The sequence below is a fragment of the Mya arenaria genome, chromosome 17 (genome assembly GCF_026914265.1).
Source record: "Mya arenaria isolate MELC-2E11 chromosome 17, ASM2691426v1".
Lineage (NCBI taxonomy): Eukaryota > Metazoa > Mollusca > Bivalvia > Myida > Myidae > Mya > Mya arenaria.
The window spans coordinates 53,903,635-53,914,686 of record NC_069138.1 but is presented as its reverse complement, the minus strand read 5'-3'; the positions used below and the strand labels follow the sequence as shown (position 1 = coordinate 53,914,686).

At 35.7% G+C, this 11,052-nt stretch overlaps 1 protein-coding gene across 2 annotated transcripts; it reads right to left on the bottom strand.

The window, feature by feature from the left end:
- Positions 1 to 159: 159 nt before the first annotated feature.
- Positions 160 to 9,265, bottom strand: LOC128222730 (xylose isomerase-like). 2 transcript variants are annotated; one of them, XM_052931827.1, is made up of 17 exons: positions 9,247 to 9,265; positions 9,084 to 9,140; positions 7,195 to 7,544; positions 6,750 to 6,826; positions 6,463 to 6,535; positions 6,008 to 6,149; positions 5,516 to 5,653; positions 5,110 to 5,219; positions 4,762 to 4,857; positions 4,478 to 4,561; positions 3,016 to 3,071; positions 2,580 to 2,650; positions 2,242 to 2,347; positions 1,581 to 1,683; positions 1,250 to 1,329; positions 952 to 1,026; positions 160 to 480 (listed from the first exon to the last, which is right to left on the bottom strand). In XM_052931827.1, the coding sequence occupies exons 3-17, from the start codon at positions 7,280 to 7,282 to the stop codon at positions 397 to 399; spliced, it is 1,383 nt and encodes a 460-aa protein (XP_052787787.1). In that variant the 5' UTR covers positions 7,283 to 7,544; positions 9,084 to 9,140; positions 9,247 to 9,265; the 3' UTR covers positions 160 to 396. The 2 variants fall into 2 exon arrangements, with proteins under 2 accessions (XP_052787787.1, XP_052787788.1); XM_052931828.1 differs by lacking the exon at positions 9,247 to 9,265 and having other exon boundaries at positions 7,195 to 7,521; positions 9,084 to 9,224.
- Positions 9,266 to 11,052: the final 1,787 nt, after the last annotated feature.

Here is an 11,052-nt window from a genome sequence, read left to right as displayed (position 1 = left end):
ATATGTCTTATAAACAATCAAAGTAATACAAATTAAGATAACACCAACATTAATTTGCCCTTTAACAAAAAGTGAATGCTGCAGAGTAGTTTTCATCATTATTTTTCAAATAGTCCAAACTCCCAGAAACGTGGTAGGTACTAAACAAAATCAACAACATAATATGATTTTTTTATACATTTAGCCGTAAGGCTTGAAAAGTTTACATAGTTCCAAGTAAAATAACATCTATAACAATAAAACTTAAGACTAGCTTTAAAATTATTCAATATAAACGAATAATATAATTATAGCGTCTCATTTATTTTTCATTTCACAAGTAATTAAAGAAACAAAACCAAGTCTTAAAATGAAAGAATGCGCTCCTACACGTAGAATTTCACTAAATTCCATTGGCTACAGGAAGGTGTTGAACATGGTCTCATAATGTTCCTGGCGTCCGGAAGCCGCTACCGGATCGCCTTTGCCCATCACGTATGCCTTAAAAATAGAGACTATGCCAATCATACTTGTCCGTTACTACAGGAAGGTGTTGGTCATGGTATCCTAATAATGACGTCGCCCCGAGCCCGTTACTTACTCATCTTTACCAATCACGTGTGCGGAAGGTTTTAGAAATTGTTTTCAATTATTGGCTGAAAGGACCTGCAACGCCGACTCATAAAATGGCATAAATAACATTACAGTCAGAAGATGCAACTTCAGTGTTTGTAAATTACACGGCTTGTTTTCATTTTCGGAAAATAGCTCATTGAGCTAATGTTTTACTTGAAATCATATACCCGAATTTAAAAAAAATAATTTTGTATCTAGTATTTTAAGTATCACACAATGTTACAGACGTTTTTAAGGATGACACCCTATCCGACACCAGTTCACTTTTAATGGAAAAAAATGAATGTAGAATCATGAAACACATAATACTAGAATTTCAAGAAGACGAAAATGTACCTCTAGTTCCTCGAAGTCAGTTGTGCCCTCATCTATTTTCTTCCCAATTCCTTCAGAAAAGCTGCCATACCGCTCCTGTAATAGTTTATACATCATTTTTGTCGTCAAAATTATTACTTCAGTTTTCTTCAGTGAAGCTCCTTACAACTATACCATAATGGCCGGTAGCCCAACTTTCCTAAACCTAGTATATAGGTAAAAGGAGTACACCCATTGTAATTTAACCGTTGTTGAAAACTATTTTATAGTAATCCTACCAAGAAATAAGGGTTTCAATAGAATTCATGCAAATTTCAACCTTAATTTGTTTGTCGAAGAGTCCAGAATTCTTCATGGCAGCAGCCACTTTCAGCGCCTTAGCGAATGTGTCCATGGCCCCTGAAAAAAAGACAATGCAAAAACAGTGATGTCAATGCCCGAAAATTGAAGATTCGGAAAAAAAGAAACCCGAGAACAAAAGTGCTGAAGCAAGGTTTAACAAGTCCGCATACCGAACATATAAGCAAACTAATGTGGTCGTTTTTTCATATAAAGTTTGTTCAAAAGTGACCATGTTTGTTAACATCTCTATGTGTAAACCTTTCAGACGTTTGTGTAACTGTAAATATAAGTTATACCAGATATATTACCTATATGCGCGGTGAACATATCCCTTAGTTCGGTTGACTCCCTGCGCACCTTGCAGTCAAAATTGAGGCCACCGGGAGCTAGGCCGCCTTGCTCGATGATCACCTAGTGAAATGTACCCGTTTAGATAAAAGAGCATGGGGGCTGGTATACATTATCTTAGAACGATGTAGCTAATCGGACTGCGTTGTATATACTGTGAATGAAGTTGTATGGCAATTCGATTGTATGAAACCACCACAGGGACGAGTTATAAAGTACTTAAAGAAAAGCGTAATGTACATCATAAATTATCGGAACACACTCGGCTACTATCCTAGGCAATAGGCTTTTCTTTTGATACTTGCCGAGAGAGATACGATTTCTAACGATGTACCAATACACAAAGCCTTTTTTAAGCATGTCGCACATGGTAACATGTTTTAGTACGACCATCAAGATCATGATAGTTGTCTAAATTGATAATAAAGTCAATTCTATCTTCGGAAATATGATGTCACACTCAGTTTTGACGAAAAAATATGTGTTTACCTTCTTCCAAAGAATTTTCGTTCCAATTTCATCACTTAACATGTATTACATTGTAAATGATAAATATAATATCTTAAGAGGTGACATAGGTCCCTTGACATGCACTCTTTGGAGGTATTAGTAACTTCTTACCCGCATGACTTGTGTGGAATTCTTAACATCCATAGGGAACTGGTCGGTGTCCCAGCCAAGGTCTGGTGAGCCCGTGTTGGAATCTACCGAGCCTAGAAGCCCGAACCTGTCAGTAGGAATAATGTTTATCAATAACAAATAGGCAGAAAACAGTTTTGATTTATTAATCGAGGAGAGGGGACTAAGTGTTAGAACAATAAGCCTTTAGGTTACCATTTTCCGCAGGTAACCGGCTATAAATTACAAGATTCATTTTTAAGGTTTGTGTGAAGGAAGAGAATATACTAAAAAAATGATTACGTTTTTTTAATGATACATGTAATATATTTGATATTTACGCTGAGGCCATAACGACATCGTGTTCGTATCCGTGACCTGCCAGTGTGGTGTGGTTTGGTTCAATGTTCAACTGTATACACAAATATATTAAATACAGAAGATCTATAACGCTTAAGCTTTGTATTCAAGCCAACGATAATTTAACCATCTAGACCAAATCATAGTCAATATTACTTGACATTAAACACACTTACAACTACATATCAAATATATGAAATAAATAACATGTATAACGCTTAGGCAAATATATTTATATTATGTTTAGGCCAACAATGCAGACCAAATCACGGTCAATATTGCTAGGAATTAACAATGTTTGCAACTACATGATGCAATATTTTCTAGACATTGTTTATTATGAAACGAAAATAAAACAACTTGCCTATATGGACGGAACAAATTTGGAAACGTATGTAAAGAAATAAACCTAATTACCTTGTATTCTTTGTCAAGTCCGTATGTTTTCAAGAACGCAATCACGGTCATCGCATCTGAAAGGACATTGTCAGAGGAATACAAAAACCTGACAACCATCATAGTTATCTACACAGCGCATAAACTGCCGGGCTAGAATATAAAACTAGCAAAACTTGGGATTCTTGAACAATAAATACTTTTCTTAATTCGGTGCTTGAAGGTCACTGATAATTTATGTCAAGTGTAAAGAAGAAGAAGAAGATTTTATTAACTATAAGCTTACAGCCCATCAGTTACATATAATATAAACGTGTACAGTATATAAACATTTCCGATAGAACAACTTTCAAAATCAATCATAATGTATAAACAAAGTAAAGTTATATCACATTTGCTTTAAATACTGAAAAATAGTTAGTGGAGAAAAGTGTCTAATGTCTAAACTGACGCATTTCAAAGCCCTTATAGACAAAACAACATAGTTTTCTAATAGTAGTTACATTTTCGCTCGAAATCAGTTCGATAAATTTAGGAATATTTGGATTGCGCCAATAATATCGCTTAATGTATAAGATTCTTAATTCATGATATAAAGGACATTCTAAGAGAAAATGGAATTCATCTTCAAGGGTATTACAAAGTTGGCATTTTCGTTCATTTCTTGGAATTATCTGGGGCTTGTGCCATCTGCCCATTTCTATTTCTAATCTGTGTGATGCTACTCTTAGTCGTGTTAAAGCTGTTCTGAATTTATTGTTTTGTATGGTGTCTAAATATGAGTGATAATTAAAATTTGCAAATAGTATGTATGTTGACGCTCTTGATGACTCTCGTAATTCTTCATTCCATTTTTGCATGAAACAGTCTCTAGCCCTCATCTTAAAGGTGTGTATAAAATATTTTGTATTTACAACCCCTTGGTTAAGCCAAACTTCAGCGAATCCCATAGATTCTAACAGATTTTTAACTTTAATTGCCCAATTTATTTCCGTTGCGTTGTTTTGTATATCAGTTAACATCGAGTTATATGTAAGTCGGATGAATTTTCTTTCATCCGTCATTGTTATTTTCAACCAAAAGCGGATGATTGATGTCAATCTATGGACATACAATGGGACTCTACCTAATTCTCCATATATAAAGTTGTTTTGCGTTGAAAGTTTAACGCCTAATAGTGTTTTTAAAAAATGGAGGTGGATTTTTTCAAGTCCATCTGCTTTCGAAAAACCCCATACTTCTGAACCATAATTAAGTATTGGAGTTATTAATTTATCGAATAATGATAAGACGTGGCTTACTTTCAAATTTTAAATGAACAGCCCCATTGAAACTGAGACGGCTTTTAAATTGATGGTTATACTTTGTCTTGGGACGGCATTTTTTGTAAGATATTTTCCGCATTATATTTACATGTTTTAAAAGGCTTTTACTTATTTTACTACTTAAGCTTTATTATTCGGAGGTCAAAATCCATTTTTACCGTAGTCATATTGATGCTTCGCTGGCTCCTTTGGTTTCGGCTCGATGAGTAGATTGCCCGTGAACCCAATCTTCTTCTTGTAAGCTGTAGCCGGTGAAATAAGAAAGGCATAAATGTTACCAATCGGAGTTAGGTGAAATCGGATACCACGCAACGATTAATGTGATAAAGACCGCTGATATTCAGGAAAAGCACTCTTGCTTATGACGAAATCATGATTCCCTTTTCACGCACTTAAATCGGTCGACATTTAATATATATTTAAAAAGTTAGAATTAGCGTACCTGCAGCCATTCTGAAGAAGGCAGCGAGGTGGTTCTGTTCCATGCGGACGTCCGTGTTCAACAGAGTGTGGTATCCCTCTCTGCCACCCCAGAACACTAAACATATATAATTCGCGTATCGGTTGAGAAATTAATATTGCTCTTTTATCAAATTGCTAGTAGATCGAATGGATTTCCTGATACTAACATAAGGCGTTATATTAAATTTGTTACCATACGTAATTAGTCAAAAGCACGTGCTATGTATAAAAACGCTAAATACTTGCTGAAATGAACGAAACCGAAAACTTCGACCTCTCTGTGCCTTTGGCACTTTGATTTACTTAAATAAAACGTTTGCATGTATACCGAAGTTTTGCGCCCCCAACCGCATCGCAACTTCCATGCATTTCTTCACCTGCGCCGCGGCGTAAGCAAAGATATGGGCATCCGGATTGCTGGCAGCGCCATTCATGTACCTAAAGGAAGAAAACCAGTGGGGAAAAATGCTGATATTTACGTAAATTGATGGTTCTTGATATTTACTTATGAAGTATTAGATACATACAAGATTAAAACAAGGTGTATGAAATATCCTGAAATTCCATATCGTGAAGCGATTGAAACCGATAAAAATAAAAAAAAAAGAAATACAAAGAACCAACAATAAAGCCCTGAATTATAATGATCTAGTCCGTCTCAAAGGCCATCTTTCAGATACAAGCCATTACTGTTAATTTATAATTCTGGTTAGGTTTAGTTTTGAAATGCTCACATTGGATTTGCAAAGAGGTTGGATGTTCCCCAGAGGAGCTTAACCCCTGTTTTGTTCTGCAGTTTGAGGGCTAGGTCAGCCATCTCATCCAGATTCTTGTTCGTTTCCTCGAGTGTGGCACCCTCGGGAGAAATGTCTCTGAAAGTAGTTAAATTTTTAAATGTGTGCGTGAGGAGGGGGAGGGATATGGCCTTGTCACAAGCCGATAAGGGCGCCTGCATTTGGACAAAAGCTTTCTGGTTAAGCGAAGTTCCGCCATCTCAACCTCATTCTGTGTCCTTTCGAGATCTTCTGCCTGTTGACATACTTCATTTGCATACAGGTTAAACAAGTTGTTACGACAATTTATACAATATTGTCTATGTGAATAATGTACATATTTATTAAATTTTAATTTGCGTCATTTTGATATGTATGCCCTAAAGGCATGCTAAGATATAGCTACAATCCCCTCTGAAAATAAATGAACTTCACGCGGACCATTCACAATACCTGTCATGGAAGGTCCAATATTTAACACCAAGTTTCGTGAAGAATTCGAACGCTGCCCTTAGCCGGCGACGTGCATTCGCCAACGTGTTGGAGCCGTCATCCCACGGCCGCGTCAGTGTCGGGAAGCCGAACGGATCCGCTCCTAGACAAAATTAATCGCACCGTTACACTTTTTATACACGTTAACTGCGAAAAAAGCCTCGAACTTCGATAACAATTTGGCACATCCTTTGTAACTACATTCAAAATTTTAGACCATCTTATTTTATGAATGGGGCGTCAACACATGCAGGGTCGAAAAGCGAAACAATGCTTCTATCACGTTGTTGGTCAAACACGGCCGAAACCAACTCCCAGCATAGGTGCCGTTCAAAGGTTTTTAAATGTTTGTGTACGAAATAGCACCATATTGAATATTTGTCAGAACAAAACTCATAAATGGACAAAAGCACTACCTGTTCCCCGGAATGTGTGCCAGAAGCAAACGGAAAAACGCAGCCATTCTTCCATGGTTCGGCCAAGAACAACCTAGAGACGAAATGAAAATGGATTTTTTTAACATGCTTCTTCTTCTTCTTCTTCTTCTTCTTCTTCTTCTTCTTCTTCTTTAAAACACATATTTTAAGCACAAGGAACATTCAGTCATATTGATAATATAAAGAAAAGATTTTCTCGCGTTTTCAAAACAATAGAAATATTACGTATAAAGTTATAAGTATTATTCTTGCATACGTGTGAGTACCTCGGAAGGGTTATACTGTCGGTAAACCATGGTTTCACCGTGGCCGGCGCTAGAATTGAACCCTATCTTGTCGATCCCTGCGTGAACATATAAAAAAGGATCATACATCTTCTAGATTTAACGTTTCCTACGTCTTAAGTCCATACTATATGATCACATATTGTTCTGCATATAAAACACGGTTAGTTGATTAAAAACACGTGCTTATGCATCTACTCAAATAATTTACAAATTTTGAATTGCATTGAATCATCACACTTGACACATGGATGCCTCCTGATGCATATTAAGCTATACTATTAGCTTAAAAAATATAGACGTATCCACGCTATAGTTACATAATCAATCGTATTAAAACCATATTCGCTTATACTAATTATAACGTCATATATGTTCGATAATAAACCGGATAAAAATATATGATTTATTCATATTTTGTCCCTACCTGGAAAGAAAACCGCATCTTCAGCGTCATAGCTGCTGGCGTCTGAATCGCTGCCCACTCCTTTAGATTCCGGTGCAAACGACGACATCTCAATTTACAAAAGTAAGTGCAACTCCGCCAAGTTACGTTGCGTATTTATAACTCCGTTTGTCTAACACTTTTGAGTGCGGCCTACTTTCTGTTCTACGTCAGTTTCGATAGCAATCGATATGCTCCCTTTTATTGTTTCACTGTTACGTCGCCGTGCTGTTAATTCGCTTGCACTACGTCAGTTTACAATTGCACAATTGTTGACTGCGACACCACGTGGCTTCAGCGTATGCACCACTGTTATGTATATGAAACAGAATCTGCAAACAAATTATAGCTACAAGTTTGCATAGATTACACCATAAAGAATGACCTTGTTTGCATAAACTACAGCATTTACGACCTTATACAAGTACTTTTATCAGCCCTGAGTGGGTCATTTTAGAGGTTGAAAGATGATCCCAGCTAGAGGAGATAGCACCGCTGTTCTTATGATAAGAAGAGATAAAATAATAAAGATCAATTACTTAAGGGTTCAACTTTCAAGCAAAGTAGGGTCCACTACGTATGAACAGAAATATGCATTTATATGAAACTTTATTGAAGAAAAGTATGTAAATGTTTATAAAGTTATATATGATATAAGGACGCTAGGAATAATATAATCCCAAGGAATAGCCAAACTACACGTACAAGTCTGCTTGATGGACCAAACCACAAACCTCAAACAGTTACGATATTTAAAGATGCACTCTAACTGATAGAATTGTTTAAATATACCTAAAAGGGTGAATACATGTCAATCAATTGGTTCTTATGAGGGATACCGAATCTGATTTGAAAGAAAGGTGCAGAAAACATGGTATTTCTACCATATTAAATGATAGTAGATCAGAGAAAATGTTTTAGCATTCACCAATCATTTAATATTTTTTTTGCGTTTTCAGCTAGTAAATATATGGTCATAATATTGTTATTAGGAATTAATATTTTCCAAAAATGCATTGTTTAGTAAGAAGTTTAAAGTTTATTAATCAAAATTTATGTTTGTTGTATATGTCATTGTATTGATTTTGAATAAGAGTGTCACTTTAACAAGCAAAATATTTGCACATTGTCATAAATGTCCATGTTTTTTGAAGGGTTTGGGAAATATTAAAAAGGGTGATTTTAACGGAATTTAGCCCAAATATCATTGCATTTAAACGCAATTCTAAATGCTACAAAATTAGGAATACGTGTTTGCGCCTAAAAAGTTGACACTATCTAACTAACAATGTCTTGTCGCCTTGTGGTGATTACATCTATTTTAAGAAAGATAATTGTATTTTTATAACCAGGAAGTCAATTTAAGTGACTACTTTTTCAATATCTTCGTTATTTGAACATATAATATCACCAAAAAGCCATATAACTTTGTTGATCGATTAGTTTGGACCATTTTGCACAAACATATTCATATATTGTCAATATACTTTTACAATTAAATGTTAACGTTTCAGTTTTATTCAAGAACTAGGCCAATATATGCATCAATTTTAAACAAATCTCTGTTCAAATATCCCTTCGCTAATTTGCTAACTCCTTAACAAACCATCACGTGTGTCAAAAGATAGATTCTACCCTTGCAAATTCTGTTTTTATCAAAACTAGATGAACAATCAAAAGTTGAAAATTTTTAGTTTTTCACTTTCCCCACCCATGTTTATGAAGGCCATTGAGACTGTTCAATTTAACGACCAATTAACTGAGTACTGATATGTATGCGACCATTGACAATGCATTTATACATTATATCTAACTAATAAATAACTCCTATAACTACTTTATATATTGATATTGAATAACTACATACTTACCCTCTTAGAATTGGTAACCTCTCAAAGTGATGACAGCCTCTCACAATAATCCATGACCTTGAATAAAAAATCATTTATGCTTTACCATGCATGCGGTGTAGCAGTACACATATAGCAATCCTGCGCACTTACACAATTAGTTAGAGCTATTTCATAAGCTTACTTAAGTAACGAAGTTCCTGTTATTATATGAGTGAAACCATCACATACTTGTAGCATACACCGAACATGTATACATTTGTATATGTGGCGTGTTTACAAATGTTGAATTAAAATGTATAGACTGTCGGGTCGTGGTTAACTTGTGAACAAACTTGACAACTTTGTATTTGGCACAATCAATATAACAGAAAACACGCTTATTTGGAAAATCTCATAGATGTACATGCTATTATAAGATTTTTATCTATTTATTTATTGCGTGATGATGTGCATACACAAGTTACCAAGTTATGTTTAATATACATGTATACATAGTTTCAACATTATCTATTACACAAACTAGTTTTGTTTAAAATATTTTCATCTTACAAAGAGATTTGAGGGGTGAAAGGGACCTGACTTCACGTGACACGATCTCTGCTTCGCCCCGCGAAATGACATCACCGGTAAAATGTGTACTTGACGTTGACGCTAAGTGAGAAGCATGCCTCGAAACGGTCTGCCGCAGCGTATGTCCTGCTCCAGAAGTCGTTTTCTCACTGTATTGCGGTTGATAGTCCTTCCTCTTATGCCTACAAAAAGGTTCGAGGATGAACGCGTTGTAACAAACCGATCGCGGAGATGACGTGTACGTATGTAAATGTCCTGACGTGCTGACGTCACGCGTGACACACCTTATCTTGGCCTATCTGACACACTCCCTGTTTCATTTACCCGCTGTACTAAGTGTTATATTGTCGAACGAGACACATTAAAACGTCTAGTGCTGGCCTCTTGTGTACGTCCACACTCTAGCATTGCCAGAATATTAGCACCATTTTCATTTCGTAGTCTATGTATCGCAAATTATTGAAAAAAGCACGGTTTTTGTCCAAAATTCTTTCTGTAAGTCACTGTCCGGGAGTACATGTTATATCTTAGTGGTCAAAAACTGCATGGTATAGTTGCACAAGTAGCACGTGCAAAGCTTGCGCTGACCCACACATGACTCCATTGATGTGTAACGAAGCGTCAATTTGTTTTGTCCACGTACCAGATACATTAAATAAATCTATCAATTGGGACTATGATGACAATTTTGAATTAGCGAAAATATATAAACATTTTTCTTTGAAGATCTTTTATTATTATCTACATCTGTTTATTATAAGAGGTAGAAGGGTCATTAGATTTGTTCAACTATGCATGCTTAAACCGTTTGGGCGAAAATGCTTTACTTTTGTGGTTTGTAGAAAATCAAATCAATTCTGCAATTCATATATGCTTGATATTTTGCGTAATGCCAAACCAGATGGTTCTTTAGGCAGAAAGGCTTATAGACTATTTAATATTGTTATTCAATTTCGGTTTGCAATACAAATGTAAACTATGACCTGAGCATTATCTGAAAGGAAACTTATTTACATCGCATGGCTAATGTTGTTACCTGTTTTCCAGCAGTAATGAGTTTAAGCCCGTCGCAAACACTATATACACCCATTTGTGATGAAGAAAGAGCAGAACCAAACAGTTCCTCATGTTCTTATTTCGTATATTATTATTTTTATTATTATTTGAACATATTTGTATGTGCAGAAAAACCGTGTAAGGGATTTACGGTTATTTCGTTACACAATTTCATTCTTAAGATGGCTATCACTGTCTAAAGCGTGTATTCAAGATGACCTTCGTGTAACATAGTTATACTCTTATCTCACGGTTTACTGACAACGAACCCGCCATGTACGTAGCAACCGCAGCTCTAGGAGTGAAAAAGAACAGCGTTCAGTTAAGGGTTACAGTCGCACATGAGAAAACTGTTTTGTAT